Below are 14,771 nucleotides of genomic sequence, written 5' to 3'. Positions count from 1 at the left end.
GTTTCAACTAAACGTATAGGTGATTAAGACAAAATAATTTGGTTAATGTTAACAAATAATTTTAGCAAAACTTAATACGGTTTGATTAATATTAACAAAGTTTGATGATTATTACCAAGTAATGTTAAGTGTTACCGATCGATTTGATAAGTATAAACAGATTGTTTATTAAACATTATTGAATTATTTGATAATTATTACCAATTACATATGATAATTATAACAAAATGATATAGTAAATATAAATGATTTTCTTATTAATAATTATTGAATTACTTAGTAAATATTACCTAATAGTACGATAAGTATAACAAATCAATTTGTAAATATAAATCAATTATTTAGTAATAGTTACTAAATTATAAAATTATATGATAATTATAAACAGATGATTTAGTAAATATTAGCAAATTACTTAGTGATAGTTATTACACTATATATATATATATATATATATATATATATATTACATATATAAATTCTTATGAAATTTTTTCTTGTAATATTTTGTATGAAATATTTTATTATAGGATATTAAATAATTAAATAAATTAGTTTTAACGAAATGTGAAATAACTATGTAATATATAATATGTAATATTATTTGAATATAAAATATTCAATGAGATTTTCAATTATAACACATTTCGTTAAAATTAATTTATTTTATTATTTAATATCCTATAATAAAATATTTTACACAAAATATTACAAGAAAAAATTTTATAAGAATTTATATATGTTTCGTACTCAAAGATTGACTTATGAATATAAATAAAATATTTATCTATTTATTTGAGAAAATATTTCGAAACGTTTATTAACACAATCTAATACAAAATACATTGTCTATATCTACATCTCATATCTATAAATAAATCTAGATACGACAAAATACGTATAAGTTCTTACATTAATTTTTTTATATTTTATGAAAAAATTTCAATAAAGTAGCAGTAATATCAAATATTTCGATTAACTAAATAATTTTTAATGTATTATAATTTGATATATTATAAAAAATATTTATTATTTCCTAAATAATACTTAATATATCCTTAATTATAAATCATGCAAAATAGTTCTTAAATATTAAATATTGAAATAAAATATCTGCCATTACCCGAAATATGATAATTGCATGTTCTCATTCAATGACTTTGAAATCTTTATTACATTTAATTCTGTCTGATTATTTCCGCAAGGTAAAGAAATCTCATATGCTTTGAAATGTATATCTAAACCTAAAGTAACACATTTTCTGTAGTAAACAAAAATATCTCTATTTTCATCCAACATAATATGAATCATTATTCCGAATAATAAATTGTTTTCATCAAGATTTGCAATTATTACAAAATTACGTTTAAATAAAATGCTATTAAATTTTACCCACGAAACTTCAGTCAAGTGCCTATTATCTATTTGGAAAATGTTAGTCGATTCAATCGACGCTATTCCTATGTTTCTTCCTATTTTTAATAAGTCATCGATACCTTTGTTGATTAATAATCTATAAGAAAATTGAAGTTTTAATTTTATCGCAAGTGATGAAATAATATTTCTTCGAGAAGTCACAACAGATGCATAAGTTTTCGATAACTTATGAAATCCCTCATATCGAATGGAAGACAAATATTTTAATGGTCCCATTTTTCGAATAATTCCAGGATAATGAATTAAAAAATGAAATTTAGGTTTTTAATTATTCCTTGAATAATCGCATAAACATCTCATGATGTGAAAAAATCAAATATCTCAGATAATTTACTTGATCATCAGATATAACATTTTCTGTGGTTATTTTAATAATTTCACACAATATGAGATAGAATTCCCAAACTTCATCATAATCAGGTACAAGATCTCCGATGAGAAAAGAGAGATAGCATACCAACGCTGACATTTCGGCTGCGCTTATTATTAAATAACCTTTATTGATATGATCATTTCTAATCAAAGGAATTTTATTTCCTCGATCAAAGTCTGACTGATGATTAAAATATTTAATTCGGTAATTTAAATGCTCTAATGTTACATAATTTTTATTTACAAAATGTATGATCTTCGCGAGATTATATCGACAAACTCCTTCAAAGATATCATGCATTATATCGCACGTATAATTTGTCGTACAATCGAAATGCGGGATTTCATTAAATATGCAATCTTCTTTTACACCACATGAAAAATTTACAAGATCTTGAGCATAATTTTCAAATGTGCGCAATAAATTTTCATTTTCAAATTTTGCACAGCGTGTTATAGATTTTGGAGTTCTACAAATACGACAAAAATGTTCGCTAACAAAACTCTCATTAAAACCCAAAAGACTATTGAGACCCAAATTATTTCCTAGTAAAGCTATTACAACAAAATATACTCTACTTTTACAATTCTTTTTATCACATATGTATAACAATTCCTGTGTTACTTAAAAATTTTATTTCTTCAATGACTTTATTAAAACATTTGGTATTTCCAAAGTGCGTTCTATCAGACGAATAAATAAATTGTATTAAGAAAATGTTTTCTAATGAGGAAGCATGATGAGGAGGTAAAGTTGCTATAGATCCATATAATGCACCTACTTTATGAATTTCTGCTGCTGTTCCCAAAGGATTTCCAGTTTCAATGTCATCGTAATATAAGAACAACGGTATGACTATTCGATCACCATAATTTTCTCGTATTGATTTCCAAATGGTCCCATCACAAAGATTAGCATACACTTTATTAGTATATAACGAAGAGCTATCAGTGTTAATGATGTTTAATATTTCCTTGTAAAAATTAGGTATTTCTAGTAAAGATTTTAATATTTCACGCATTGAAACAATTTGACCTTCGCATTTCTTAATTGTTAGAGTTGTTTTCTGTCGATCTTTTCTATCATCATATAAATCACCGATAAAGAGAGATTCCGGTCGAATAAAAAATTTCGATTTCTTGAGATATTCAAATCTTTTGTATTCTGTTCCAACATCATCTAATATTAAAATATTAAAACAATTTTTTAAAATATTTTGAAATTCATTAGGTAATTCCTTTTTCAATTTATCGTGAAAGTGTTCTGAAATATTCTGAATAACTTCCTTCAATTCCTCAACAATTTCTTGGACAATCTAGGAACATTAGGTTTGTTATATAACCTAGCGATATATTTCATAACATAATTCCGAATATCATCGGATTCTAATACATCTTTCTCTTTTGGAGAATTATCATAATCGAGTGAGAAATTATGTGTAGACTTTTCTTCATGACGAATATCTTTTATTATAAGTGTATCATTTTGAATTATTTTATTGGAAACTGATTTTGTTTGATTAACTCGAAATGAACATTTTATTAAATGTTTTTCCAAAGTAAAAAATTTATAAAATTTTCTATAACAATTTGAGAAAATACAATTATACGATATTTCAAATGAGTGATGAGATTTCAAATGTTTTAGATATGTATTTGAGTAATCTCCAGAAATTTGCTTTAAATAAAACTGACAATTTATTTTGATTGATTGTTCCATCTCCAATTTTATTTTTCTTTACCTTAATATCTATATATGTACTTAATATCTATTAATCAATTTCATAAGTTTAATGAATAGAATTGCGCAGATTAATACGAAAATCAAAAAATAAAACGCTGCATACAAATATTGCTTAAAAATAATAATCTAAAAAAAGCTTGCTAATTGATTTACAAAAAATGAAAGGGCTAGAAGTTAATAAAATTTCTAAAAATACTTCAGAAAATTATAATCGTTTTTAAAAACGTAAGAAAATAACTAACCTTGTTTTAATTTATGTAAAATATTGCAAACAAATGGAATTTTTTGGTCCGAAGATGTATAAATTTCATAGATGCTCCATTGAATCAAATACCAAAAATTCTCGCATTCTTTTGGATAGCACGCATTAAAAGTGATAAATATTTTAAAAAGTACATCAACGGCCTTCAATACAGATGGTATTTCATACATAGTTTTGTCGAGTCGCACATATATTTTATCGATGGAAGTTATTTCGGGACCAACAACAATAATAAAAGGCTGCATTGTAAGATTCATCTGAGACATTTTGTTTTGTTTTTCAATACACATTTGTTCAATATCTCCAGGTATCTGAAAAAAGAAAAAAATATTAAATTACATTTTACTAACATAAAAAGTAATCGATTATAATTATTTTTTTAATTCAAATATTGATAACAAATACATATTGACAAACCTTGCAATGCATAATAATATCATCTCGGCTTTCAGAAATTGTAGGTTTCCAAACTCTTCTCCGACCTCCGATTTTTATACTAACTTTCATTGATTTAGGAGCTAAAATAGCTATTAAAATCCAAATCTGAAGAAGTGTTTTACTGTCTACAAAATTATATCAAATATTTAAAGATATATTTTATTTTATAATCATGTAATTTTATAATATATTTAAATGTTATAATAAACATGTAATTTTATAATCTTTTGATAGATAAATATCAATATGTTATGGTCCACCATAACTATGTAAGTATATATAAGTATATATAAGTAAGACGCGAATAGAACATATATAAATAAAGCACTAGTGTCAGCAAATTGCGAAATAAGTAAGACGCGAATAGGACATATATAAATAAAGCACTAGCGTCAGCAGATTGCAAAATGTGAAATGCAACCTGTACGTAGAACACTATTGTCAGCAAATTGCGAAATAAGTAGGACGCGTATGACAAAATGTTAACGTCGACGCATTACTCCATACCTCGATACGAAGTATAAAGAGGACTCGCCGACATCGAGAGTCAGTCTCATAGTGTGATAGACAGGTGTAATTGCAACGAAACTCTGTAACCCGGACCCCGGGACCACAACAAATACAAAACAAAAAGAAATATAAATATTTACTTAAATCCAAAGATTGTGACTGCATGAGAATCTGATTGAGTCGATCTCCTGTTGAAAAATGCTTTTCTAATAATTTGTAATATTTTTCAAAATGCAAATTCCATGATGAAATCAATTTATTTTTGCATTCCGGATATTTTCTTTCAAAATCTCTTTCAATCTGTAAATATACAAAAAAATGTGTTTATCAACTATACATTTCACATATGACTGCAATTAAATACTATAAATTAAAAATTTATAAATTTTTATTATTAAATGATTTTACGTGCACACATGCACACATATAAACACACATATGTTGTGTATATTATTACCAGTACATATCCAAAATTCGAAGTTAATATCGACCACTTCTTTGTTATATCATTAATATTTTTAAATAATTTATTTGTGCAATCACATAAACGTAACTCATATAATTCGTCCCATTTTGTTATTACTTCGTCCATTGGATTTTGGTTATGAATTAACCAAATTCTGTGTTGTTCTGCAATTTCTAAATCTACATTTAAATTTTAAAAGATTATATATAAATTTTCAATTTTAAAAGAAAAATTTTAAGATAAATATTGCAATTCAATATTAAATGTTTTTAAATCATTTTACATGCTTTCACTATTCTTTTATAGAAATACCTGTGTTAACAATGTTTTCCTCAATTTGTTTTGATTTTTTCAATTTATTGATACAATTAATGAATTTTATATCATTACGAAATCTATCCACTAATCCTCGCGAAATTCCTGCTTTATCTTCTTTAGAATCTTTTTTACGAATTGGTGGTATAAAGTAAATTTCTTTGCTTTCATGTGGAAAGAGTTTAACGATTTCATGAGAAATTTGCTCAAAATCTTCGTTTTTAAGCAACCTTAAAGAGATTAAATATGATATTAAATAATATTACATTTCATATATATGAATAGAATAAGAAATTATAGTAAATTCATGTATATAAATATCTTCAATATTTAAAAGACATTTATTTCCAATAAAAAACATCCAATTTTATGTAAGAAATGCAATATATGAATGTAAAAAGAATAAAACATTGATATTTATTTACCTGATATTTAAATTCAAAAGATGAGCAACAATTATATGGCATAACACTGATTGGCATCTTGTAGTGAAAATTTGTCTATATTGACTAATTTGTAAAAGAGTTTGTCCATATGCAGTTTTTGAAAGAATATCTTTCAGATTAAACTCCTTTTCAAATTTTATTCTTTTTGGAGATAGTTCGCAATTATTAAGTGTTGGATCTTCTATTTCATTTTCTATTTCCGATTTATTGTTATTTTCTATTTCTATTAAATCCTTATTCTGATCTTCATCTAAGCTATTATTCACGTCAATAATTGTGGGGTTGTTTTCAATTATTTCAAAAACTATTGGACTTGAAGTACTTGGAGAATTTTGCAAATCAGATATTTTACTGAATTTTAAATTCTAAAAAACAATATTATTAACAATATTATAACAATAAATAAAATATTGTAATAAACATAAAAATAAAAATTTTTTAATATTATAAAATTTGAAGGAAATAAAAGTAAAACATACATAATCATTGTATTTTTTACGAAGTTATATTCGATCTGTGATAGTGGGAATCAATTGTGTAAAATCACGGAAATTGCAATCTTTTAAAAGTTCATCCAAATTTTCTATGCTGTTGATTCCATTTACTATATAAAATAAATGACAAGGACAATGTTAGACAAAATGTGGACAAAAATTAATTCTTAAAGTGAACATGTGTATATTTTAAATCTACACTATTCCATATTAATTATTTTTTTCAATTTTGAATAAAGAATAATTAAAGGGTTATTTCAATAATTATTTTGTAAACTGCTAGAAATATTATATAAGAGTTAAAAAAAAAGTAAATGTATTCTTAGATTGTTTAGAGACTAAAAAAAATAATGTAGTGAGCATTAAATCATTAGTAAGTATTATTAAATCATTAATAAGTATTATTAAATTATTTGAGAGAGAGAGGAGAGAGAGAAGAAGAAAAAGAAGAAGAGAGAAAAAATATACATTATTACATATTACTTAGCTCACCAAATCGTTTCATATAATATTCTTCAAACACATACAATATAGTCGGAATTTGAAATATCCACGTGTTCAAAATGATTATAGACTTTGTTGCATATTCTTATACCGTATTATATTACATCATGACAATATAGACAGAATATGTTGCAACTTCTTGTGCCAAAACATAAATATACAAATACGTAACGATCTCAAAGTACTTTACCATTTACAACAAAGAAAAAAAAATACAATAATGGACAAACAAATTTTAGAAAAGAGAAAAAGAAATAATAATCTATACTTACCCTTTAGTACATCAATTAGATCTTTAAGTTCCCAAAGTGAAAGAAGATTTTCCAATTCACTCATTATGAAAATATAATTCAGTATACAATTCACTAATATATAATTCACTATATAATTCACTGACGAACGAATAAACGACTTCACGTTTTCGCGATCGTCGACAAAGTGGTCGAGACTTACTCGCAAGCTCGAGCATGTACGAGCATGTACGAGCAGTTCGGCGCGATGCGATATTGTCCAAAACAAAGGAACACAGTAAATTGATAAAATTTAGAAAGGATAATCTGATTATTTAATATTTACTGAACAATTTAGTAAATATCAACAAATCTATCAAATAATGCTTTTAAAACAATTTAATATTTATTATCAAACTGTTTGTTAATTATTACTAAACTATTTGATAATAAGTACTATATAATTTAGTAGACTCAACTAAACGTAAAATATGCTTTTTTAAAATGTTTGTAACTATTACTAAATATTTTGTTATTATTATTATACTTGATGATAAAAACTAAATATTAAAAAAAAATGCATTACTAAATGCATCTCACAGGATTACCCAGAATTTTTTTTTCAGTGTAGAGTTAAGTAGCATTTATGAAATTTTTAAAGTATATACACATTTACATTCACCAAAATACATAAATGTTATGTATTTAACATAATGTTTCAATTATGTCATTAAAGTTACGTAGCATTTACGAAACTTTTAGAGTATACACATTTACATTCACCAAATTGCATAAATGTTACATAACAGAGTAACGACAAAATTACATAACAATTCTATGTAACAATTATAGATTCATTACGTTATTGACATAACTGATACGTCATAGTTTTATTTTGTTCATTTGTAACGGAGCACCTTTCCCGACGCCGCGGATCGGCTCGCCGGAGTCAGGGTTCGGGAAAAGGAGAGGCTCAGGCTCGCAGAACTACACGTTAATTACAACAAAACTTTATTCCGTAATTCCTTATACTAAGATTTACAAACAGGTGTATTTCTAACAAGACGCGTACAGCTAGCAATGCGGACGCAAGATCTTCACGCGCTGGTCGCGTACAGTTCGTGTCGGACACTGATTTCTCGCGACGAATATTAGAAGTGTACGCGGATCGGACGCAACGAGTTTACGAACACATTCCTTAACTAGTAACGCAGGATATGTACAGAATGATCGCGTATTACACGACGCGGATCGGATGCAAACACAAACCTTAATTTAGTGATGCGGGATATATACAGAGTGAACCCAATCGCGGACGCGGGCGCGAAAGACCTACAGGGTGGTCACGTGTAACGAAGCACGGACACGGGTCTAGCAGGGTCTGCCAACCGAGGTCGGCCGAGGACGGGAGCACCCGTCCTCAGGGTGGTGTACACGAGAGCGCCCGTAGTACACCGAGATACTGGATGTCGGTTGCACCCGACCGGGCCCGGTAGCAACCGGGCTCTAGATCAGGGGAGTTAAGACAGGTCACCCAAAGTACAGCTAACGGACGCGGTTTGACGTGACGCGAGGCCAAAGAAACGGTCGGTTTGGTCGAAGAGCGCGGATACCGCTGTCGGGTAAGAAATACGACTAGGAAAGGAGGCCGTGGTTGTTCTTTATTCGTTCCAAGAGCCGTGAAAACGGCTGTTGTTCCAAGAGCCGTGAAAACGGCTGTCGTCCGAGAGCCGGGGAAGCGGCTGTCGTCCAGGAGCCGTGGAAACGGCTGTCGTCCAGGAGCCGTGGAAACGGCTGTCGTCCGGGAGCCGGGGAAGCGGCTGTCGTCCAGGAGCCGTGGAAACGGCTGTCGTCCGGGAGCCGTGAAAACGGCTATTCGGTCAGGAGCCGTGAGAACGGCTATTCGGTCAGGAGCCGTGAGAACGGCTGTTCAGTCAGGAGCCGTGAAAACGGCTATACGGTCAGGAGCCGTGAAAACGGCTGTTCGGTCTTCGAGGATGAGCCGGACAGTTCCGGACGTCAGTTGCAACCGACCGAGTACGAGAATCCTGGACCGGATTGTCCGTGGCTCGATGGGATGCTTCTGGTTGTCGAGTGCACCCGATCGGGCACGGTAGCGACCGTGCTCTGGACCAGAGCCAGGATAGGAGCTCGGTAAGCTTCGAATGCCCAGAGTGCGCCCTGTGGCTTCGAGCGTCCCGAGAGTCGGGACAGGAATAGGTCTCGATCTGCCGGAGCGACCGCCTTATATACCCGGCTGGTTACCCCCACGCGATACCCCCACACGGTCATGCGTGTTGACTTCAACACGGGGTAGGCCGCGACTTTCAATCGGCGGCTCTTAATCCGCGGCTCGGTCGAGATGCTCAATCGGCGGCGCTTAGCGCCAACTTGGCGCGAGCGTGGGTTCGTAGTGCGCTCTAGTAACGGCAGGGCCGTTACACCTTTAATAACATATAGAATATTATGGCTGTGTTCCAAAATTCACTGTCAGCGCTGCCAGCGCTACAAACTGCGTTCCAAAATTCATGGCAGCACGCTACGGCAGTGCTGTGAGAGAACAATGACGTCATTGATTTTGTCGTCACTTCCTGCTGCAGCTACTGCGGCTGGAAAGGTGAGGCAGTTACAACAATATTTAAGATGGCGGAAACCATGGACGGTGCCATGGAGGAGTTCACTCTCATCGACGCAGAAAATAACGAAGAATATAAAATTTTAATATCGATTACAGATGCTGCAAGAGCAAGAAATGGTAAATTTACAACTTTTGTAATATATGCATTCATTTTACAAATATTTCGGAATAGAAATTAATACATAACCTATTTGCTTATAGTTTGATTCGTTAATTTATCTATTATTCTTGAATGCCCAAATAGTGACATTACCATTATTTATTATAATGTACATATTATATTATTATATATTATACTATTTTATTTTGTAATTTTTCAGATAATGAATTTGCTTATTCATTATTGCGTCAAGCAAAAAAATACGCAAATAAAGGTACGCATATGGAATTGCAAAATGTCATACAAACAGATAATCAACAGATATCAAACAAACAAATTATTTTGATGTTTAATTTATTAATTTAACTATTTGAAATTGTCCATTTGTCATGCTGTATGTTCATAATATTGTATAATATTATGAACATACAGCATGACAAATGGACAATTTCAAATAGTTAAATTAATAAATTAATTATGTATAATATTGTATAATATTATGAACATACAGCATAAGAAATGGACAATTTCAAATAGTCAAATTAATAAATTATATATTTTATAGAAGATACATTTACAGATACAGATGCAAGATATGATGAAGTGAGACATGATGAAACAGAGGTGCAACGCAAACCTGATGATAATGCAGACTGCAGTACTGAAATCGATACAAAAGGTAAAAATTAAAAAAATAATTTTCAAACAAAAGAACATATGTATTATATTTTATCTGTTTAACATTATATTCTATATCTGTTTAACATTTTATATTCTATTTTTATCTCTTTAGATCAACATATATGGACACGAGCTGAAACGTTGTTACTAATTAATTTATATAAGGAGCATATGGAAATGTTCAATAATCTAAAAATTACAGCCAAGCAATGTTGGAACAATATTTCAAAAAAAATAGGAGAAGCAGGACATCAAATATCACCAATAAAATGTTCCACCAAATTTCAGTGTTTAAAAAGAACGTATAAATCTGTTACTGATCATAATAAAAAGTCAGGAAATAATAGGAAAAAATGGGAATATTATGAGGTATATTATTAATTAGAAGTATTATACAATTTATATCAAATATAATTATTTAATTAAGAATTAAGTGTAAATTGCTATTTTGCAAAGACAATTTATTAATCAGAAAGCAATATTTTTTTTTGCTTGAAATTTTCATAATTATTTATTAAGTATACATGTAGAAAAAATTTTTTTATACAGGTTATGCATGAGATATTTGGAACAAAACCTTGGATTGCTCCAATAGCGACAGCTGGGAGTAACATTAATACTATAAGTGAAGATACAGAAAACGATCCAATAAAACCAGGTACTTTATTATAAAACATTATGATTACATATATTGTGTATAATAAATATTTTATTTTTTAAACATAATTATAGAATCTATAATGTGAAATATCTGCACTTATTTACATTTTTTTATTACATTTTCCAATTATGTAGGCATTATTACTTTTTTCTAATTATTAATTTTTTAAAATTATCTTTTTTATTTGCAGTACCAAAGAAACGAAAAATTAACAACATAGTAGAGGATTATTTCGAAAAATCTTTAAAATTTAAAAAGGAAAAAGAAGACAATCTTGAAAAAAGACATAAAGAAAGAATGACTCGTTCAGGTAACATAGAAAATTTAATTACAGAAATGCTAAAAAAATAATATGACTATTATTAATAAGACTAAATAAGACTATTATTTATTATATACAAAATACATAAGTACAAAATTACATAAGTTATTGTTAAAAATTTTAAGTTATTGTTACATAAATACAAGTTTATTTTATTTTATATAATATATAAAACTTATGTGATTATAAGTTGATAACTTTTTTTAATAAAACTAGAATAAAAACAAAATTATATGTACAATTTATTGGAAACGAATGTGTAGTGTATAGTAATCTTATGTTATCTTATTATTTATTTTTATATTATAGTATTATAAGCAATGCAAATAATAATCGTTAGAGCTATAGAAATGAGAAGGGATAATATAAAAGGCAATAATATTCCATAATTTTATAAAAATTTATTAAAATCTATTAAAAATTTTCATTTTGCAAATAATATACAATTGCATTACGTTTTTCAATGCCTTCTTCTCTTAAAGCTTCAGGTGCATTTTCGACATGTTGATTTTGTACAGGTTGATTTTGTTGCACAATAATTGGGATATCAAAATGATCATTACGGATTAGACATATGTTATGTAAAATGCAACAAGCACAAATATATTTTGGTATTAAGTCAGTTCTTCTCATAGGTAATATATCTAAAAGACTTCGAAATCTTCCTTTTAATAAGCCTATTGTTCTCTCAACCATCATCCTGGCTTGAGATAAACAGGTATTATACTGAACTTGTGCGTTTGTCAAATGTCCATTATCTTTAAATGGAACCATCATATATTTTTGGATACTATATGCGGCATCACCTAATAAATGGCTATTTTCGGGAAAATTTTGTGCAGTACACATTTTCAAAAGCAGATAATCTAAACACTCTCATATCGTGTACAGATCCAACCTGTCCTGCATAAACATGAGTGATTTTCAATTCATGATCGCATATTATCTGGAAAAAAATATAATTATTACTGTTATGTATAGAATCTTAAAAATTCTTTACAAAAATATCTTTAAGATATCTTCATAGAAATACCTGTAACTGTATGGTAACCCTTTCTATTTATATAAGCATCAGGATGCAATTTTGGTGCTGCAATTTTTATGTGAGTTCCGTCTATTGCTCCTATCACTTTTGGAAATTTATATTTGTTTTTAATATGTGTCCAAATTTCTTCACTTCTTCTACTATCTGGCCATGTAATGAATGTGTTAAGATGTGAATATAATGCATTCACAACTTTCTGAACACATCTCCAAGCTGTTGCTTTTCCTACATTGAATCGATCAGCAACGCACCTAAAATTAATAATAGAATAGAATTAATAAATATTAAATATTATGTATTTATTACATCTTGTTATATACTTTATTAAATATATATTTGATAAAATATATAAAACAGGATGTAATAAATATATAATATTTAACATTGAATGAAAATACAGCATGTTTAAAATCGGGATGTTTTTAAGACATCATTAAGATGTCTTTCAGACATCGTAATATCGTGATATCGTAAGACATCTTTAAAATGTCTTTAAAACATCCTATGTCCCGATTTTGATCATTGGTACTATACCTTTTCATCCAAAATTAAACTTACCTGTATGAATTGGGAGTTGCCATCATCCATATTGCTAACAATAATGTTTTTTCTGGGTTGATAGTATGTCTACCTCGTCCTTCGGATTGTTTTATTAATTGTGGACTTAATAGTTCGAACAAAAATATAAACGTTGATCGACTAAGACTGAAAAACACATTAAAACAAATTAAAATATAACATGGAACTTTTATATGAGATTATAAATTATAAATTATATTTCTTCACAAAAATATTGTTAATGTTCTTTGTTACATTAAATGAAAACGGGTAATAAGAAATCAATAATAATTTATCAAATAAATTACTTACCGAAAATGACTTTTAAAATCACTGTACATTGCCAAACTACATTTTCGATATAATTATTGCAACGTACTTTAGGTACACGTTCGAAATAATTTTTTATTAAATTTATAACTTCTTCCGAATCAGATTCATCGCTTGAGTCTTCATCTGATTCTTCAAGTATTAAATTTAAATATGTTCCAATCAAAAAATTAAATTTAAATATGTTCCAATCAAAAATTTTTGTCGCCTGTCCATATTTCTAGGTTAAATAGGTTACTCGATTACTTTAGTACTGCCAGCACTGAAATAGCGTTCCATTTTGAACATCGTATTCGTACTAGCAGTACGCTCTCATAAAATGGAACGCTGTTGATAGTACGCTTTATGACGTAACGCTTACAGTGCTGGCAGTGAATTTTGGAACACAGCCTATATAATTACTAAGTAAATATACGTTTACTGAAATCACTTAATTATGTTCTTCGTACAAGACATAATTTTTCTCTACATTATGCATCTGTGTAAGTTATGTGAACATGCCATTACGGGATAAGTCTGTGATTGGCCATAGTAAGTACGCCATGTACTTACACGTATTTACGTGTAAATGCGCCATCATCGTAAAAAATATCCCGTGCTTCCGCGCGCTAGACTTTATCCTTTATCTTTTTCAATATGGCCGAATCTACGAAAACGCGATAGTCGTGCGTGCTCAAAAATTATGTTGAAAGTGTGGACAATATCGAGATATTGGTAAGTATGAGATAAAAATTAACTTAATAATGAATGATAATCATCGTCTCGTGGTGAAAAATCTATGCTAAAGATTGAATTTCTCCTGTGCAGAACAAAAGATATACTTATCGCATATCACGTGAAAATCGCGTGCGCTTAACAAAGGATAAAGGACCTCGTGCTGGCGGCCGGCGAAAGTAGTCGTGCGTGCTCAAAAATTGTGTTGAAAGTGTGGACAGTATCGAGGTATTGGTACGTATGAAATAAAAATTAACTTAATAATGAATGCTAACAAGTGATAATCATTGTCTTGTAGTGAAAAATCTATGCTAAAGATTGAATTCCTCTTGTGCGAAACAAAAGATATACTTATCGCATATCACGGCGTGAGCGATGGACGAGGGGGTCCGCGCGGGAAGGGGGGATCCGCGGTGTGAGCGATGGACGAGGGGGTCCGCGCGGGAAGGGGGGATCCGCGGCGTGAGCGATGGACGAGGGGGTCCGCGCGGGGAAGGGGAATCC

At 29.5% G+C, this 14,771-nt stretch overlaps 2 protein-coding genes across 3 annotated transcripts; one reads left to right on the top strand and one right to left on the bottom strand.

The window, feature by feature from the left end:
* Nucleotides 1-3,790: 3,790 nt before the first annotated feature.
* Nucleotides 3,791-7,324, bottom strand: LOC145963957 (uncharacterized). Its single transcript, XM_083086319.1, has 3 exons — nt 7,261-7,324; nt 4,233-4,378; nt 3,791-4,126 (listed from the first exon to the last, which is right to left on the bottom strand). The coding sequence occupies exons 1-3, from the start codon at nt 7,322-7,324 to the stop codon at nt 3,791-3,793; spliced, it is 546 nt and encodes a 181-aa protein (XP_082942445.1).
* Nucleotides 7,325-9,866: 2,542 nt separating this feature from the next.
* On the top strand, nt 9,867-11,649 carry LOC145964205 (uncharacterized). 2 transcript variants are annotated; one of them, XM_083086679.1, is made up of 6 exons: nt 9,867-9,973; nt 10,177-10,230; nt 10,537-10,635; nt 10,750-11,006; nt 11,187-11,295; nt 11,489-11,649. In XM_083086679.1, the coding sequence occupies exons 1-6, from the start codon at nt 9,874-9,876 to the stop codon at nt 11,647-11,649; spliced, it is 780 nt and encodes a 259-aa protein (XP_082942805.1). In that variant the 5' UTR covers nt 9,867-9,873. The 2 variants fall into 2 exon arrangements, with proteins under 2 accessions (XP_082942805.1, XP_082942804.1); XM_083086678.1 differs by having other exon boundaries at nt 10,522-10,635.
* Nucleotides 11,650-14,771: the final 3,122 nt, after the last annotated feature.

The sequence above is a fragment of the Camponotus vicinus genome, unplaced genomic scaffold, assembly GCF_025532165.1.
Source record: "Camponotus vicinus isolate PSW18456_S1 unplaced genomic scaffold, iyCamVici1.0 SCAF_13, whole genome shotgun sequence".
NCBI classification, from domain to species: domain Eukaryota; kingdom Metazoa; phylum Arthropoda; class Insecta; order Hymenoptera; family Formicidae; genus Camponotus; species Camponotus vicinus.
Note: the sequence above shows the minus strand (reverse complement) of the source record. Positions and strands in the feature narration are given on the sequence as shown.